The sequence below is a fragment of the Agelaius phoeniceus genome, chromosome 6 (genome assembly GCF_051311805.1).
Source record: "Agelaius phoeniceus isolate bAgePho1 chromosome 6, bAgePho1.hap1, whole genome shotgun sequence".
NCBI classification, from domain to species: domain Eukaryota; kingdom Metazoa; phylum Chordata; class Aves; order Passeriformes; family Icteridae; genus Agelaius; species Agelaius phoeniceus.
Genome location: NC_135270.1, coordinates 55,639,672 through 55,658,884, shown reverse-complemented (window position 1 = coordinate 55,658,884; position 19,213 = coordinate 55,639,672). Strand labels below are relative to the sequence as shown.

Sequence of the window (19,213 nt, the reverse complement as noted above, 5' to 3'; positions counted from 1 at the left end):
AGTTCAGCTCTGAGTATGCTCTCTCATCTTCTCCCCAGTGTTAAACAAACCAGTGAGAAACCATACAGAAGGGAGGAGGGCATGGTTGATGTGTGGCTGTGGGTGCTTTGTAGTTGACCACTTGCTTTTAAAGATTTTTAATCAGTTTTTGGGGTGAGCAGAATTGGAAAAGTGTGGCCAGTACTGTGTTTAGAATAACACCTTGAATGAGATTTTTGTGACTCAGTTGAGTAGAAACAGGACCTTTTAGGACCTAGAGGGGCAACTTGACACCATGAAAAACTATTTGAGATTCTTGAGAGACTGCCTCATAAAACAATGATCTGGTAAATGAGCAAAAAAACTCAGGTATACTGACAGTCATCCAGAAGAGCCTTCAATGGGATTTCTGCTTCCTTCCCTGAAGACCTTAATAAATCCAGTAAATAACTGAGGTTTTGATTAACTCTTCCTTCTTATTCTGCTGCTGAACATTTTGAGTGTGTCTGTAATGCAGTCACGCAAGTGTCACCTGTGCAGGTTACTCAGATGAGCAGTAGCATGGTGTGAGCAATGGATGTTTCCTCAGACAAAGAAAGGTGGCATATCTTTCAGAGTAGATGTTTGTTTTCGACTTTGTGGTGGCTATACATCATCCAGTGTTTTCTCCTTCATATTGTGATATATCATCTTGTGTTTCATGCTTGAGATGTTGTGAGAGAAGTGAGTGATGTTATGTAACATAAGCAGAGAATTATCTTCTTATGGTCTGAAAGTGACTGTTGGTTTGATAAAGCAGTTGACTAATTAGTAAATTACCCATTCTTGTTTAAAATACTTGCGCTGCAAAATGTAAATGAAAAAAATTTCTCCACTTGTCAGTATGAAAAATGACAATAGCAAAAATAATACATAGGACATCTGCTCTGATTTTTTTAAAATTTAAAATGCATTTAAGGCAGATGTTGCAGAATTTGAATGGAAATCAAAGTAGATGGAAGAACAAAACATAGCTGTTTACCTTTTGTGAAGTCCCATTTTTATGGCTAACATCGCTATCAGTATGTGACTCAGTGCCCGTGTTTTTCCACTGTTTGTATCAGACTGAACTGAATGTTCTTACAACTGCTGCTGTCAGGATGACATACAGTTCCAATATTAACAGAAATTATTGATGTGTCAGTATTTTGGGGTGTTTTCTGATGTTGTTTCCCTTTGCCCATCCTCTCTTTCCAGGAGAATACATCAAAACATGGAGGCCACGGTATTTTCTGTTGAAGAATGATGGCACCTTCATTGGCTACAAGGAACGGCCACAGGATGTGGACCAGCGGGAATCACCTTTAAATAACTTCTCAGTAGCTCGTAAGTGTTTCTAGCTGCTTCCTTGTCCACTTTGGGGTTGATGTCTTCTTGTAACATAGCTGGGAAGCTGCATCAGTAGCATTCAGATCTGCCCAGAGTGCTGTGTCTAAACACAAAGTGTGTTTATTTGAGCTGATAAATCCCACTGTGTTTCTCAGGAGTGATTGTAACGTGGAGGTTTGATGCTCTGCTTATTTTTCTTGTTTTTTGAAGTTTTCTAGTAATTTAGCGTTTCTGGTTATTGAATAAAATTGGTTTATTTGTTAATATTTTGTATGTATGTTAGTCAGCAAATTGCTTTAAAGTGAAAATTTACCCAGGTGCATGTACTTGGTGGGGTAGGTACAGCAGAAGCATTTCTGCCACCAGATCTGGATTCCAGTGGCATTGACATTGGTCAGAGTTATTTAATTGTTAGCATAAGAGAATGCAGAGTGAGCACATGTTTTAACAAAGCACACTTGGATTTTCTTAATTTTGAACACAAAGCCATAGTTCTTCTATCAAAGCCAACAAAAGGGTTTGGAAATAATAACAATCTCCTAACCTCTGCACTCTCTACTATGCAAACATTTCCGACTTTGCTCAGGTGCTGCAGCACAGGATGTGATAGAAGACTCTGAAGATAATTTCCTTTTCTTGCTCATGTTTTTAACTTTTCACTATATACTTCCAGCTTTTATTTTCTCCTGTTCTTCATCTTTCCTGTCTCGTGATCTGCCTGTGTCTCGTTCCACCACTTAAAAATAGATCATTGTGGCACCTGTTATTAACAATGATCTGTTCCATGTTCCTGGTGACTACTGGAAGCAAAGCTCTGCAGAGAGAAGGGTAGGGGCTTTCCCTCTTCATTACAAGGTAGCTCAAAATATAGGGGATTCTTCTTTGTAGCTGATCATTAAGCAGGTATTTATTTTGAAACACCCTGCTCCTGGAAGAGGGCTAGGCAGCAGTAGGAATTAATGGAAATGTTCATTATTTTTCCCCCAGTAGCAGCACATACCTGTTGTGACTGATGAGGGAATACATAATGGACATGCTGTTTCCTGGTGCCTCTGTGCAGGATTCCAAGAGTGCTTTGGGGCTTTCTGTGTTGTTTGAGAGGGAGAATTCTTGTAGTGTTTTCATTTCAGTAATGACATGGTACTTTCCTCTTTAGACTGGTATCTTCTTACAGATTGAGAAAGTAAAGCAGAAGAAAGCCATTAATTTATAAATTAATTCAGTACTTGGTCTATAGCCAGAGGCTTTTAACAAATGCACTTTCTGGAGGACACTTCCATCCTCTTGCTGCTGCTAACTGCATTACTTGGGCAGCTCAGTACTAAGGAGTAAAAATGTGTCCATCACCTTTTCTTTGTCTAAGTTGCCTTTAAAATGGGTTAACTTAAATCAGTTTTCTCAACAGCAATATGGTGCTTTTTTGGCAGATTGAGCCCATCAGTTTCAGCATTTATAGATAAACAGGTTTGTTACCATGGCATTGGAGCATTGTCAGAGAAGACACAGCACGTGCCTATAGAGAGATGAGTTATAAGAGTTGCCTGTAAGAGGCATCGTGGGCTGGGTGATGGGTGGGAGGATGTTCCTAGAAGTGGCTCTTGCTTGGTGGCAGCTCAGGAAGGCCTTGAAGATTGGAGTGGGCCTCCTTGCTAGAAGTCATTGTTGTGGATTTGGGCCCACAGAAGCAGCTGTTTCCCCACCAGGATTTAATTTCTCATGTAGGCAGTAGCAGGCACTGCTGCCAGCACTTCTGTCCCTTCTGGGTGCCCTCCACACTTTCACAGATTGACAGAATATTCTGAGTTGGATGGGACCCACAGGATCATCGAGTCCAACTCTTCATGTAAATGGCCCATATGGGGATTGAACCCACAAACTTGGTGTTATTAGCACCAGGCTCTAACCAGCTGAGCTCATCTCAGGGATCACTGTTTGGATGTATTTTGCACCATAGTCTTTCCCTTTGAACCTGCTTGCTTTATCCTTTCATTCAGGTTAACATGTCGTGTTAGTGTGAATGAATTTGAGCTGTCTCTGGAGGAAGGCTCAGGCCAGAGCACAGGCCTGCAGAAGCCTCCTGCCAGTGAAAGGTGGGGGAAATTATTTTGTAAAAAAATTAATTATTTTAAATATTAAGATTAAATATTTTGTAAAAATTAATCTTTCTGTTTTCTTTTTGTCCATGATAGCCCTGACTTTTTTTGTTAATTAGTGAACCAGATTTTTTTTTTTAATGAGATGGCAGGCTGTCTCTGTCAGTCTGTTCTTTGGAAGTGGTCCCATGTTTCTGATTAAAATCTTTAACCTCTTCTGCTGTACAAAAATGTAGGCTTTTTTATCTTTGCAAGTAAAAGGAGGGTTTTTTTAAAGGGGGAATTTTATTACTTTTAGTGTAAAATTCATATTGAGTGATTTTGTCAGCTCATGAGAAGTGGGAAATAATTAATGAGAAAGCTATGACAGAAGATAACAACTAATGGTCACCTGTCTTTTCCTTTAATGGGTATGAAGAAAGTATTAGCAATAAATAGTGTGTGATTTCCATGTGTTTGACAGTCTCTTCTTTCTCCTACACTCGCCTTTTCCTTTTGGTCTGTGAGGGTTTTAATCGAACATTTTTGAAAACTTGTTTCTAAGCCCCTCTAGCTAAAGAGAGGCATACTATTTATTTTAAATAACCTTTTCTCCACCTAGTTTTCCTTTTAAAATAGGCATATACTGATGTTTGCTCTGTTTAAGGAGTTTATTTTCTCTGGAATTAACCTACTGATTATTAAAAAAAAACATGACCACAAACAAAAAACAAATACAGAAGAACCCAAAGTAACACTCATGAAGCGTGGTGCCTGAGTGTTTGAATCTTATTTGTGTTTTGTGTTCTGTACTTTACTACTAATAAGGTAGAAGGAATAAAAAAGTCTGTACCTAAAAGTTCTGCTCCAGAGCTCCTGCAGATGAATAACCAGTAGAGGCTGAGTTGTAAATCTGTGAGATAAGTAGCCTTCATACCAATTGTAATCTCGGATTATCATGTATGTCTCCCTATTAGGTTATAAGCCTTTAAAACCATATAGCTGAGAAAAGCAGTATATTGTGAAAAACCACATGGAGAGAGAGGCTGTTCCTGTTAGAAAGGGATTATTGCTCCCGGCTGTCAAAAAGGAAGATGGACTGTGGTGGTTTTGTTGTACTGCTGAAAACGTAATTGCTCAACAATACGAGAGCTCCTTTTGGGACAGGACTGTGTGTCTGCAGTCAGGCATTTTTCAGAGGGCACAGGATGGCCAGATTAGTGGTTGGATTTTTTGATTTTTTTGTGTGGTGCTACTAAGAGCCACCTTTGTGCAGGTCTGTAACTTGGTGCTCCTGGCCCCTCACTTTTGCCATGCTGGACAGTTGAGAGTTGAATCTATCCAGTGGTGTTACAGAAAACAGACACTTCAACATAATATTTGTGTTTGTCTTCCAGAAGTTTTATTTTTTCATCATTCTATTTTCCTTATTTACCTTTTTCCTTTTTTTCTCTGTTTTCTTTTTTCTGTTTCTCCATACCCTTCCTTAAAGAAACCAAAGCAGGAATAGGAAGGATTCTTCCTTGACATTATTGTTTTAAGTGTGATGTCATTATATAGGGAGCAGAGTTTGACACTTTCAACGAAAGTAATCTGCCTTTTAGCTTAAGTGCTGGGAAAGCAAATATTGTGACATTTTAGAAAGTCACTGGGATAATACTAAGTGTCTTTCAAATACAAAATGGTAATTTACATTTGAATGCCTTGGTGTCTATTCCTGTTAGGAACAATTTCTCTGTCCTACTTACTTTAAAAGACCAAACACCAGGAAAGAATCAAGAGGTTCTTTAGAGAAATTTAAATAATTTTCAACAGGCTGCTGTTCATAGTACCTACTCTGTTGCAAATAGGGAATACTTACGTTGGCCTGTTTCACAGGAAAAACTTCCTTCAAAGTGGGTAACCCTCAGCCCCTGTTTGAAATTGAATGTTTTTATAGCAGAATCCCCAAACATGCCATAAATCAGACCTAAAACTACACAGCATCTCTCTCTGCTCTGCTGGAGTGGTGCACATTGCAGTAATACATTGATGATTAGAGTAGGTGAATTTTGGATTTCTCTAACTTCAGCTACAGTGAAGAGCACACAGTTGAGTTTAAAAGTAAGAAAAAAATTACTGTTCATTTGTTTCATTGATAAAATCCATGTGATCATCATACATGGTGAGAAATAAGTGGTAGTTTCAAACTTCTAGAACCTATATGGTATAGCACTTTGGTAAAGTAAAGCCTTCTGTATTTCTTGATATGTGCTGTTATGATTGAGCAGGGTAATTAGACAGCATATTGTTCACTAAACAAAACAATTCTGGGTGACATTCCTGAATTATAGTGGTTATTAACTGACAAATTTCTATTATTCATCTTGCTGTACGCCTTAAAGATTGCTGGATCAGCAAACTTAACAAGTATCAATGGACAGTGCTGATTTAGGGGAAGAGTGACATGTAATTGGTCTCTGTCTGTAACAGAAAAAACCTTGTGTGGTTTATCATGCTGAAATTAAATGGTTAAATCTAGAGTTCATGGCTAGTTTAAATGTCTATGCAGCTACTTCAGAATATGAATCTAAAGTGTTTTTAAAATCTAAGTAAAACTTCTGTGTTTATTTCTTTATGATGCTGTATTTTGGGATGAGTATGGGAGAACAGCTCTGGATTAGCAGAGGGTTAGGAAATAGCCTGATGTTCCTGAGTCTGCAGCCAGATTCGGTGTCTTAGGGCTGCATTGTGCAGGCTCCTAGAGGACAACCCCAGCCTTCCTCTGATCACCTTAAGCAGATAAAAACGGGGGGCAGAACAAACAAACAACAAAAAAAGAAGGGCAGCTAAGGAGGTGGGAGGTCTGGAAGCAGGAGTGAGATCTTTGGAGTGGAATTTATCAGCCCCAGGCTCACCCGGGCAGTTGTGTTTGACTCTCACAGAGGTGGCTGCAAGGGCGAACCCAGCGCAGCCACATCACTGCGTGGAAGTTGTTTAATCTGAATGAAGGAGTGCCATTTATTGCACTAAAGCCTTTGCATGACTCATTAATAAACTTTCTCTTATCTAATTGGAGTGCTTTAGGAGGATGCAGTATAACCTCAGCGTGCTATTAAAGAAAAATTATATTTTCTTGTAATGAAAAATGCAGTTACTAATTGAAAAGCTTATAATTCCAGCAGCAAATGAGGCATGAAATATATTGCCAAAAATACAGTGCTCAAAAACACTGGCAGTAAATATTTTATCTTGGTGCTAATTAAGAGCTTGAACTTAAAACTGAGCATTCTAAATTTACACAATAATGAAATTAACCTAATGGTACCAGTGTAACCTTAGTAATGTGTACTGTTATTCTGGTGGATTCTGACCTCCACTTGCACATTGTTGATGGTGGAGGAAGTTCATAGCTCTAGCAGTAAACAGAAATTTCTTCTTGTCTTCATAGTGCCTTTTTATTTATTTAGAAGTCTATTTAGAAACTGAAGACCAAATAACAGCAAGCTTGTGGTTTCATTAGCTGCAAGGAAAAGAGTTTAATGCAAGAAAAAAACTCTTACAATTATATTTTTTTTTTCCCTGCTGACTTGGTTTCTTAATTTGACTTTCCTCAAGCAGGATCAGTTTAATTAATTAGCTTTTCTATTAACGTTTATCCGAAAAATGTGGTGGTTTGGCTCCTTTTGTTATTTCATTGATTTTCTTTTGTTTTTCAGATCTCTGTTAGTAGAGCCAAAGTGTACCCTTTATCCAGGAGCATTTTCTGGCCCAAATTTGAAGGATAAACACTTGTAACATCCTAAGAAGCTTAAAGTAAAATTTAAAAAATAAAATAAAAAAAAGTTGTTTTTTTTTTAATTTAAAATTTAAAAATTAAAAAAAAAATTACACTCAGCTCTCAACAGAACATTTTGATGAAGGAAGTGGTGGCTTAGCATGTAGCTGTACTTCTCTGGCCTTTTTAGGCTGTGCTTAGAGCCTGGCAGGGATGGAAGCTGCTCGCACCCGACTGCCACAGCTCTCCCGAAGGCTTTTGGAATGGGGTCTTCCCAGGGGGTGCCTTTGCAGTTTGATGTTCCCTCTAGTGTTTGAGGACTGGAAATGCTGAGTCTGATCTTCATCAGGTTGCTGCAAAATGATCAGATGTTCTTCCTGCAGCTCCCTGGAACCCATGGACAGGGTTTTACGTGGGAAAGTCAATAGGAGGGAATGTAGGGGCTTGATTTTAGTTTCAGTGTATGTAATTGCTACATTATCAAATGGCTTTGGCCGTGTGCTGTGCTCTGGATGACCTTTAGAGTATGGGACCTGAGTCTGAATGGCTTCTGTGTTATCACATCACATTTCTGCTTACATCTATGGGCAGACCAAACGTGGAGCCTTTCAAAGCAGAATTTGATTTCAGAGCTGCTTAGATGGCTATCTCCCAAGCTATTTATTGGTTTCATCAACACAGTAAATTGTCTCAAGTCTCCTAAAGAAGTACTTACAGAGATTTCTGTGGCTGATTAATTGCAACAGTTTGCTAGATAAGAATAAAGACAAATGATTATTTAAACCTGCTTATGTACCATGACTCTTTCTTTCTTGATTGTGGTAGAGTGCCAGCTGATGAAGACAGAGCGACCTAAACCAAACACATTTATCATTAGATGCCTCCAGTGGACCACAGTAATTGAAAGAACATTTCATGTGGAGACTCCAGAGGAGCGGTATGTTTCATTCATATTTAATGCATAAACTCCTTGCAAAAGCAGATGCAAGTGTTCAGCATTAATAGTGAGTCCTCTGCTGAAGCTCTTATTTATCAGATGATGTACGTCTGGACTGTAGAGTGACAAATAATTTTGGAGTGCCTTCAGTTTTAGTGCATTTCCCAGTATAAAAGCAACCCTAAAGGGAGGGTTTCAGAGAGTGGATTTTGAGCAGTGTTTGTAAGTGAATTGTTGCTAGGTTGGGTATCCAAAACGGACAGGTGCAGGTGTGTACCAGCACACAGGTAGTTATTTCTGGAATTTAAGGTTCATTTCTCACTGGAAATGTTGTGGTATGTAAAATGAAGGGTTTCTGACCTGGGAGTTTCTGGAAGGATGAGCACAAATGAAATAGAGATTCAGGCAGAGTTGAGTTGTATCAAAATAGTGACCTTTTAAAGTCTATTTAGACACCCTATTTCTAAAGGAAAAGTTAGTTGTATCATTGCTGATTGCTAATGTCTTATGCAAATTAGATAATAAAGGTGATAGTTATCGCTGCAGGTGCAGATTTCTGTTTCATCTTTTAGGAAACAAAGCTAAGAGCTACATCCTGTGCTCTCATCAATGGAGAATTGATCTCTTACCTCCAGAGAGAACAGTTTTCCAGCACAGCTATAATACAGCAACTGGGTATTTAAATATTTACTTGCTCTTCAGAAACTGAACTCAAATTATTCCAGTATCAGTGTTCTAAGGGAGTGGGTATCTTAAAAGCCTGGTCCTCTCTAGATATGATCCTAGCACATATTTATTTTGAAGACCAGTAAATTCTACCAAGAATTACTCACTTATTTCTTTCATAGCCTTTGCATGCACTTTGCATGCTCCTTATTATTGCTTTTGATTCTGTTACAATGATCAGAAGAAGGTTTAGTCAAATTAAAAGCGAAGAAAAAGAAACTTGTCCTTGTTTCTTTTAGGAACTTCGTGGTCACTGACCCTAAAGGGAGTGAATAGCAGTTTCCACTTGGGGGAAGATTGTATTTCAGTCTTGTTTTGTTCCCTCCTAGCCAATTAAGTCAGCTTTGTGACACTTCAGGGCTCAGAGTGTTAGTCACCTCTGTTGTGTACTCTTGAGACATAAAAGCTGAGGGTGAAATTCTGTTCTCCCAGAAATCAAAGATACTCACTTCAGGAGGGCTGAGATCTCAACCAAGTCAGTAACAAAAGAGATATGAAGGTCAATATGCCTTTAGCTTTCTGTATGCCTTTAGAACCAATGTTTGCTTTTTTGAAAGAAATGGAGAGAGAAAAGTGTGGAAGAAGAAGTTCTTTTTGTAATAATTTTGAATGTAAAAATATGCCTAGTTAATAAGGAAATGTGTTAGGGATGGTGAATGGAGCAGTCTGTGCTGGGAGTATAGGGAGAATGTTCTGAATGTTTGACATCACCTTGCTGCCCCATACAGGGCTGGATGAATTGTGCACAATTCAGGCAAAATCCAAGATAAAAATGCACAAGGCAGGAAAGACCTTGTGTGGTGCAATTTTTATTAAAATCTTGTGTTGGATACTTTTTCCCATGGACTGGGGATACAGTTCCCATGGACTGGGGAATGATCTGCCTCTGGCATCCATTATAAATGGAAACTCACATGTTCAGATATGATTTAAAAAAAAACCAGCTTCATAGGACCAGTGAATAATTGGACATTGATAAGGATGGCACAGCTGCACTGCAGATTGTGCACAGAGTTGTTCAGCATTGGCTGCTGCTGAAGTTGCAAAATATTTTACCTGGGATGTCCTTAGGAGAAGAATTTAACCAGTCCCTAGAAACACCAACTAAATCACCACATCCTGTTCCCTGCATATACAAAAGACAGTAAACATGTAAGTCCACATTGTCCACTGGATGTGTCTTCAGCCCCCGTGTGTGTCTTTAAAGCCTGTCCTGAGACCCTGGAAGCCCTTATGAGTTGCATTCTTTATGTTCAATAAATTTGCAGTGAAATCGAGTGAAGACCGAGAACTTTCACTTCAGTAGCTTCAAAGGTGTGAAATCTCCCCAAGGACACTGGAGTGGAAGTTGTCTCCATGGGAGTTGAAGGGGTCACTGTTAGAGCACTGGTTGCTGAAACAGCTGTGGAAACTTTATCGTAACCAAGACCTGTGCCTAAGATGAAATGTCACTGCTTTTGCTGACATTCTGCTAAAGTTTACACAGCAGTTGCTGTACTAATGTCATCATCTTTACAACAGAAGAATAACCTAAGTGTCCTGAGCTTTAAGACCTTTTCCAAGAACATCTCTTGCCACTACAGCCACTAAAATTTGTGATATGTTTGTGAAGAGGTGCCACAGTGTCCCCAGGAGTTGGATGTGTGTTTCAGTGCACCACAGAAATGTAGAAACTTGCTTTAATTGCTTTGTGCAAGTCTTTTGCTTTTTTGGTTTTGGCAAGTCTGTTTTGGTTATGTAAATGTCTGTATGACCAGGTCATATCCTGAGCTGTTGACTGAATGCCCATTAGAAATTCTGTTATCCAAAAAGTCTTGTATTATGTCCAGACTGGGAGGACTTCAGTTGTCTCTTATTTCTAGTATGATTAATAAAGATTTTAAAAATGCATTTTTGCAGTGCTTGAAAATGCACAATATTCATCATATCTTCCATTGATTCATGAGAGAGTATTAGTGGCTCTGTATTCCTTGGTGATCCTTGCCATGGCAGATGGTAATCTAAAGCCACAAGTAATTAATGTGTTTGCCTATATTTTGCCAGGGAAGAATGGACAAAAGCCATCCAAACAGTAGCAGACAGCCTCAAGAAACAAGAGGAAGAGATGATGGATTTCAGATCTGGCTCTCCCAGTGATAATTCAGGTGCCGAAGAAATGGAAGTTTCTATGACAAAGCCAAAACACAAAGTGGTAAGTGGGTAAAGCAGGAATGACTCTTTTTTAGGTCTTCTCAAATATAGACAAGAAGTAGCCATCAAGCTGTGTCTGTACCCCTGACAATTACATGACTGGCTGTAGATGCAGCTTCTGGAGGAAACAATTGTCTCAGCTGAGCAGAGCCTGCCTGGGTCTGCCAGAGTTCTGAGTTCAAGCGTCCTTACTGGATGGCTTTCAAGGCCAGCTCAGGTCTGGCTTTGGTTTGCTCATTTTCCTGTGGTACAGAGCCTGAAACCAAAGCTCCTGCTGGACCTTGTGACTCTCTAAACTCCTTGCAGGCTGGTGCAGAAGTATTCTGATGGATTTGCAGGATTTAGGGTAGGTCCATGGATTTAATTGCTCTGGATGAAGGGTTTAGGCTAACTCCAGCCAGCCACTGCAGTATCTGTCTATAGTGCTCCTACAACTTGGGGTTTTGCATTAGGCACTACCTAGTCTGAATGCAGAGGGCCAGCTAAGAAATGGCCTTCCATGACATGAGTATGTGCCAGAAGAGATCTTTGCCCTGTTGAGCCCTTTTAGGTGTCTGTCTTCAACTTCCCTTTATTTCTTTCTACCCCATTGTGTACTCTTCATATTTCTGTTTTCAAAAAGTGTTCCCACCTGTTCCTGCAAGAGGGAATTGATAGAACCTTTCCCCATGCAAATCCATTGTCTGTGGATTTTAGGTGGCCAGTTCCTTGTGTCTTCATCTCACCATTGTCATCCTCACCGACTTTCATAAATTTGTTTCAGTCTTGGGAAAACCAGTGAAGTTTTTCTATAAAAAGATATTCACCAGTGTCTTCACTAAGCTTCTATGTTACCCTTGTGTCATGTCAGTAGTCAGAGTGATGTGGTTGGCTACCTTAATGCTACTTGTGTCAGAGCTTGCTAGCAGGCTTCTGGGTCTTTGGCTGAACAGATCCTGCTCTTGCTGAGGAGTCCTTCATAGAAATGCAGAACCACCTCATTCATCAGATGGATACAGCCTTCTGAAACAGTGACTGTCTCTTCCTGGACATGTTAGCGAGGATAACCAAAATTATTATTGGGGTCCTGACATCAACTGTATTGAGCAATTTGGCAGAAATCTCCTCACCCATCTCTAGGGAAAAATATGGAAGTTTGCTGTTGGGGACATCTTAATTTTCTTCCCAAACTGAGGCTGCAGCAGCCTTTGGTTGTGTGAGTCCTATTGTTGCCATGCTGGCAATGGTCACTGATCCAATGGTACAGTCTGTGCTCAGCCTCTGATTCCTCCAATGTTTTTCCTCATGGTGAAACTAATCAGAGTAAATGGCTGAACTGGGAGGCAGTGTCAGAGACTGGAAAGATGTCTTAAGACATTTTGGGGTGCATGTGTGTGGGGAAAGGGACAGTCAGGCCTTGCTCTGCTGATACAATGAAGTGCCCCACACCCCCCAGAGCCTGTATCCCAGCCTGGCAGAGCTGCCAGTCACTGACACACCAGAGGCAGTGCTCCATTCTCCCCTAACCCTGCTCCTGAGAGGCCAAATGACCACAGGTCCCACCTGGGGAAAAGACCCATGAAGGCCAAGGGATATTTAAGGTCCAACACAAAGGCCATCACCTTGTCTAGGCCCTACCTGTTCTTGGAGTTTCTGTCTGAACACAGCTGGAACCCAGGAGCTGGTAGCTGTATGTGTGCTTTTCTAGATCTTTTCTATCTTTTTCTCCTCATTCCCTCTTGTTGGAATATTTTGAGTAATTTACCATCAAATCGATTTAAAGTTAGCTAAGGTGAATGGTCCAGGTTAATGCTGTGAGAAGTGTTTTATCTTGACTGGATATTGTAGTAAACCTTTGCCAAAGTTGCCTGAATTTCTAAAGTTTGCCAGTAAGTGTTGTGTGTTGTTTTGACCTCATGAGGATATCTGGTTGGTATTTCTTCCATGTGTCCAGCTCAGAATAAGGAGAAGGTAGTTTCCAGTTAAAACCTGTGTTTTCTGGCAAAAAGGTCATGGAATCCCAGGTATAGAAGTTTGATCAGACACAGACGTGTGGTCTGAGAAAATCTGGCAGAAAACTCAGGTATATATTGGAGCTTTATCAAAAGAAGGGAAAAAACTGCCTGGTAGGGGTTCCACTTCGGAGTCCTAAATGGCTGCCCAGGAAGATAAAGAAGCACGTGTTGGAAGGGCCGGGGAAAGAGCTGATGAAGTTGCAAATTGCCTCGGAGGCTGAAACAATAGCTCGCCTCAGGGTGGAGTGAGAATTAACAGCCCAAAAGCAACTATGGGAGAATAGTTGAGAAACCTGTTAAACAACTTTGTGCGGGAACCAGAGAGCTTTAGAGTTGCAAATTAACACCATTGAGAAAGCTGTGGAGGATGAACCAGGGAATCGAGCCTAGGGGAGGAGTTGAATCTCCATGACGTGATTTCAACCCTCTCAGCTCTTCGGAGGAGTTTGATGCGACAAAGCCAAACCCCTTCCCAAACCAAAACCCCGCCCATCGGTAAAAAAAGAGGAGGTGGGACTCCCTGAGCATGATGTCACTGATGTCACCTCCCTCCACACCTTGGAGGAGGGGTCTGACTCAGCAAAGCCCCGTTGCCCCTCACCCCAAGCCCTGCTATCCAAAGGCAGAGGTGATGGTGATGATATCACACTCTGTAGCAGAATTGGTTAATTTGCAAGGAAAATTAGCATTCATCCTAAAGAAAATAAAACTGAGAATGTTTTGAAATTTTCGCTGATGGGGAGTGTAACAAAGCTTTCTGAGAAGGGAGCAGCATATTGTGTGAAAAGTTTAAATCTGTTTATACTAGAGTTTATACTTGTTGGAGAGTGAAAAACTCATGCCTCTCTTCACTCCAACATGTGGTAAAATTACTGAAAGAATATGAGAGGCAGTGGGCTTCCAACTAGTGCATGGGAAACAGCCAGTGCCCTGTTGGCCTTCTCCAGTGTTATTGTTATTTATTGCAAAATTTAAGGATCAAGCCTGAGACAAAAAACTCTCTGGGCCAGCTCCAAAAAGTGGGAGAGGGTGTTAAATTCAAATACCCTCAAAGTTTCGCTGTATTAGCATTGAAGCTTTGCAGGCTCCTCCTACCCTGCCTCCTCCTGGCAGCAGGGAGTATTGAGCCTTGCCACTACCAGAGGTGGGACTGCAGAATCTGTAACCTCTGGGGAAAAAATACTTTAGTCTCTGTGCAAGTTTGTTGTTTTAGTCTTGGTAAATAACTCTGCATGTTCAAGTATATCCTGACCAGGCAGAAGGCTGGGTGTATGTCTGGAAGTGGAATAAAGAGCTGCTTAAGCAGAAGTGGAAGGGACTCTTAACTATACACACAGCTGTGAGATCTGCAGCTGGAGACATCTAAATTATGTGATTAAAGTCAGCTCTGGACAAAGAGGAGCACAGAAGGACTGTATTGGACAATATAGTAAACAGCAAATCCATTGGAGAGAAAGCTGCAGTGAAATCTGAAATCTAAAATGAAATACATTAAATAGTTTATCATCTTGTATTTTCAGAACAGTGTTCCCAGTATGCCAGCACAGTTGTTTGCTCCTGGTTGTTTGCTCCTAGCAGGACTTTGTACCTAACAATTGTAGTACCAAGTATGGTTTCAAAGGGGTGAGCAAGAAAGAAAAGAGAGTGGTGTCCTTTTCCCTAAGGACCACTCTAACATCACACACATAGAACAAATATACATTATTGGTTGGCTTTTGGACTGGTGTCCAAATTTGCAAAATTGGATGTAACAGAATATGTAGATCCAATGAAAACTGTTCTGTCTAAAGTGAAAAGGCCTCAAAAGAATGGCTGGCTACTCTAATTCAAGTTGGCCTACATGGGTAAGAATGCTCATCAGCATTGTTAAGGTACTAGATAACTTAAGTTTCAGTAGTGATGGTTGCATTTTTTGTATGTTCTAAGGTTATTTTCACAGACTGTTAATTATTCAATTAAACTTTCTATAGCAGAGAACACAAAAGATTGCCAAGTAGATGCTTCCTCTTTTTGAAGTAGGTCTGAGTGGGACCAAGTTTTCTCCTTCTAGAAGTGTTCCATGAGAGGATGAAGTAGTGATAGGACAGAGGAGTTGCTGTCCTTTGCTTCATCAAGTCTTTACATGTTTTTGTCTTGAAGGGTTTTAAGATATTTATGTTCATATATGTTTGTATAAGTTTGTTGCTGCAACATTTTGAGATGTTACTATTTTCCCTCTGGTTGCCAGAGTGAGTGGAAAGATTCCTCCCTCCAGTTTAGTTTAGGAGCTCACACATAGGATTTCATATGATGATGGAAACAAGTTTATGTACCTCTTCCTGTCTTCTCAGTGAAGAATACAGAATTACTGAATTGGGGGAAATGTGTGTAGTCATGATGAGCAATGTGTGAGGCATGATTGTACAGAAGCATGGAATGTTGAACTGTTGGTGGCCTTGGAATGAAGGAGAAAAGGGGCTGACGATGGAGCTGGGAAGTTCCAGCTGTAGATGAAGAAGGCGTAAGCAATTAAGAGAAAAAAAATTTGGGGTTTGAGAACTGCTGAAAAGTCTGGTAAAGTTGGAAAGTATCTGGGGCCTTGACTAAAATTATGTGCTGAGGAGGTTGGAATGACTGAGTGTTGCTGTGTATTGGACCCCAGCCCTGAGGCAATTCAGATGATTAGTTAGTAGAATTTTACTGAATGTTGTTTCCCATGGTGCCCACTGACCTCTTCCTCTTTCCCTGGGTGCAGGTTCTGGAAATCCCCCTGAAACCTGCTTGGTGGGAGGGATAACAGTGGCAATTTGGGACATATATATTTGTTCAGGTGGTGCTGATACGTGAACCTATAAGATAATGGACTCCAAAAGGCAAAACAGCCTAACTATTGATCCTTACAGAGTTTGACAAGGAGTGCAATGTATTGCACTATCAATAAGTCATAGAGAATCCTAAATTGAACTTACCAAGCTGCTTTGGAACCCAGCTTACAGGTCCAGCAAGTTCCAAAAATGATTGCATAAAATTGTATATAACCTCCCAGAAAAGGAGTGCTGTCTCAAGGAACACACAGGAAATCATGGACCAAACTGCTGGACTCTTCAGGCACTGCAACTGAAAGAATGGTTCATGAACTCTTCCCCCAGATCCTGATTTGCATCTCACCTCACCTGCAGTGAGGAGGGAGTGGAGAGCACTGCATAGGAGGATACTAACTAGACTTATGTTTTGGTTATTGGAATAGCAATTGCCCATTATATGAGTTTTAGTGTACTTTCGTCTTTCCTTTCTGCTCAGTCTGATAGATCAGACCACAAGAGGAAAGGTACCATTACTGTGATCTCTCTCAAGGCATGGGATGGTTGTCAGAGACTCAAGAAATGTTGGGGTGCATGTGTGTGGGGGGAAGGGGACAGTCAGGCCTTGCCCTGGTGAGACAGTGAAGTGCCCCACCACCCCCCAGAGCCTGTATCCCAGCCTGGCAGAGCTGCCAGTCACTGACACACCAGAGGCAGCGCTCCATTCTCCCCTAACCCTGCTCCTGAGAGGCCAAATGACCACAAGTCCCACCTGGGGAAAAGACCCATGAAGGCCAAGGGATATTTAGGGTCCAACACAAGGCCATCACCTTGTCTAGGCCCTACCTGTTCTTGGAGTTTCTGTCTGAACACAGCTGGAACCCAGGAGCTGGTAGCTGTATGTGTGCTTTTTTAGATCTTTTCTGTCTTTTTCTCTTCATTCCCTGTTGTTGGAAAGTTTTAAGTAATTTACTGTTGAATGGATTTATAGTTTGCTAAGGTGAATGGTCCAAGTTAACGTTGTGAGAAGTATTTTATGTTAATTGGATATTGTAGTAAACCTTTAGCCACAGTTGCCTGAATTTCTAAAGTTTCCAGTAAGTGTTTTGTGTTGTTTTGACCTCTTGAGAATATCTGGTTGGTATTTCCCCTACGTGTACGACTCAGAGTGCATGAACTACTGGAAAGCCCTTTCAAAAGTCCCATTGAGCAGATAGATAGAGACCTTACAGGGAGTCATTTTGTCTCTGGTTTTTGGTACTGTTCAATGAAGCACAAGAAAACTGATCTCCTAGAGAGGTGGCGAACATCAGAAAAAAGGTGTGGGTTTAATCCCTGGAATCAGAGCAGCATGTGCCTTTTAATGAATGTCTGCACTGGCTAGGGGGTCAGAATGGCTATGGATTAATATGTTCAGTGTTACTTGTACAGTTCAGTGTTGAGTCATGCAACAGAGCATTCAGTTAATTGAAAGCTTATGGTTTTCTGTAGATAGTTTGATTGATTATCTTTGGGAGTGCACTGGCATTCATTTTTGTGGAAGAATCATTTCTGCTCCTGAATTCTACTAAACAAAAGGATTAAAAAACCCACATGTGCGACATATGTGATGCATTCTCACGTGAATGAGAAATTCTGGTCTGAGAATAATAGACTTCTTGTTAGATCATGTAATTCATTTCTTCTTTATCTGTATCGTTAACAGACCATGAATGAGTTTGAATACCTTAAGCTACTGGGAAAAGGCACTTTTGGAAAGGTCATTTTAGTTAAAGAAAAAGCAACTGGACGATATTACGCTATGAAAATTCTGAAGAAAGAAGTTATTGTAGCAAAGGTGAGTAGATGGGAAACTTTGGGATGTGCTTTACCCTTGATACAGCCTTTGTCAAAGTCATGGGAAGAATTCTCAGAGTAGTTGTAAATACTTGCTCTGTTAGTGTTTGAAATGGACCCCTGATCTGGGGAATCACTTTGCTGATTTCCTTCTGCTTGTGTTTCAGGATGAAGTAGCGCACACGCTGACAGAAAACCGGGTTTTACAGAACTCTCGGCACCCATTCCTAACAGTAAGCATTTCTGCCTCTGCACAGTGTAACTTGATATCACTACCACCAAGGCTTTCCTTATTTTTTGTTTCTTAATGCATCTTAGGTCTGTGTTTACAGAGTGTCTGTGTACTTTTGTAGCCTTCCATTTTAGGGGTGCATAAATGAAAATACTTTTTCAAGTTTTCTGATTCTTGGAGGGCAGGTCCTTAGCACCTCTTGAAGACCGTGTTAGTGTTTCAGGCTGTGGTTTGACATTAGGGCTCACCCATTTAATTGCTATCTCGAGAGGAGTATCTGCTTTCCTTGCCCTTCAAATGTTTGGTCTCCCCTTTGTAGCAGAGGTCAGAGTGACTCTGCTTTTGTGACAGACAAATTCAGGAAGATATACTGGGGAGAAAAACCTTTGATTTTGTCTTTGTTGTTTTTTTAAGCTCCCAGATACAGCTCACCAGTGGAATCAGAGCACTGGTAATGCCAGCCAAAGGATAGTGGTAGGAGCATGTGGAATGGGAAGAAGAGCAGGACTGTGCTTTATCTGCTGCTTTCCTTTTGAATTGTAAAGTCAATCCATACTCTCATTTTAGACCTCCAGTGCCAGCAGTCTCTCTGGGCTGAGTTCAGATATCCAAGTTCCATCTCAAGATTTTGTTTGTAATATTTACTACAAGTTGTCTCTAAATTTTTTATAACAGCTTAAAGCCTCTAAGAGACTGTTTAGGATCCTGGTTGTTTCATTTGGCCAGGTACAAGGGCTTAGCTGGAACTTGGACCTTTTAAGCATGACCTCTGGAAGTAAATATTGCTTGTATTGAGTAAACTCAATAATGTTGACATGTCTAAAACCTGGTTCTTCATTTTTCCAGAAAAAATATGACTGGTTTAAAAGTGCCACCCTTTGTAATGAAGACAACAATATCATATTCAGTATTTTCTTTTTAATGCTTTTATAAACTCAAGTATCCAGAACAAGGGCTGTCTTGAGATGTTAGCTACAAGACTGGGTTTAGCTTGGGTGCTAGGGAAAGGTTCTTACCCAGAGAGTAGTTGGACCCTGTAATAGGCTCCCCAGGGAAGTGGTCACAGCACCAGCTTCACAGAGTCCAAGAAAAATTTGGAGAACACTCTGAGGTCCTTTGTGGGATTTTTGGGGTGGTCCTGTACAGGGCCAAGAGTTGGGCTTGATGATCCTTTTGGGCCCCTTCCAGCTCAGCATATTCTGTGATGAAAAACCTCAATACTGTGGCAAACAAGTTGATGTTACTCCAGGAATCCATGTGACAGGACTATACACAGGCACCTTGTGACTCTCCATCACAGCCTCCATCTGGTCTGTTTTTGTGAATTGCTCACAAATTGGTA

The 19,213-nt window shown here is 40.7% G+C and overlaps 1 protein-coding gene across 4 annotated transcripts in view; it reads left to right on the top strand.

Moving 5' to 3' along the window:
- AKT1 (AKT serine/threonine kinase 1) overlaps positions 1 to 19,213 on the top strand; it is a 79,325-nt gene that overhangs the window by 38,053 nt on the left and 22,059 nt on the right. For all 4 annotated transcript variants that reach the window (XM_077180768.1, XM_077180766.1, XM_054634860.2 and 1 more), the window contains 5 exons: positions 1,216 to 1,344; positions 8,002 to 8,113; positions 10,883 to 11,030; positions 17,509 to 17,640; positions 17,807 to 17,872. In XM_077180768.1, the coding sequence (XP_077036883.1) occupies positions 1,216 to 1,344; positions 8,002 to 8,113; positions 10,883 to 11,030; positions 17,509 to 17,640; positions 17,807 to 17,872 (587 nt within the window). The remainder of the gene's footprint in view (positions 1 to 1,215; positions 1,345 to 8,001; positions 8,114 to 10,882; positions 11,031 to 17,508; positions 17,641 to 17,806; positions 17,873 to 19,213) is intronic.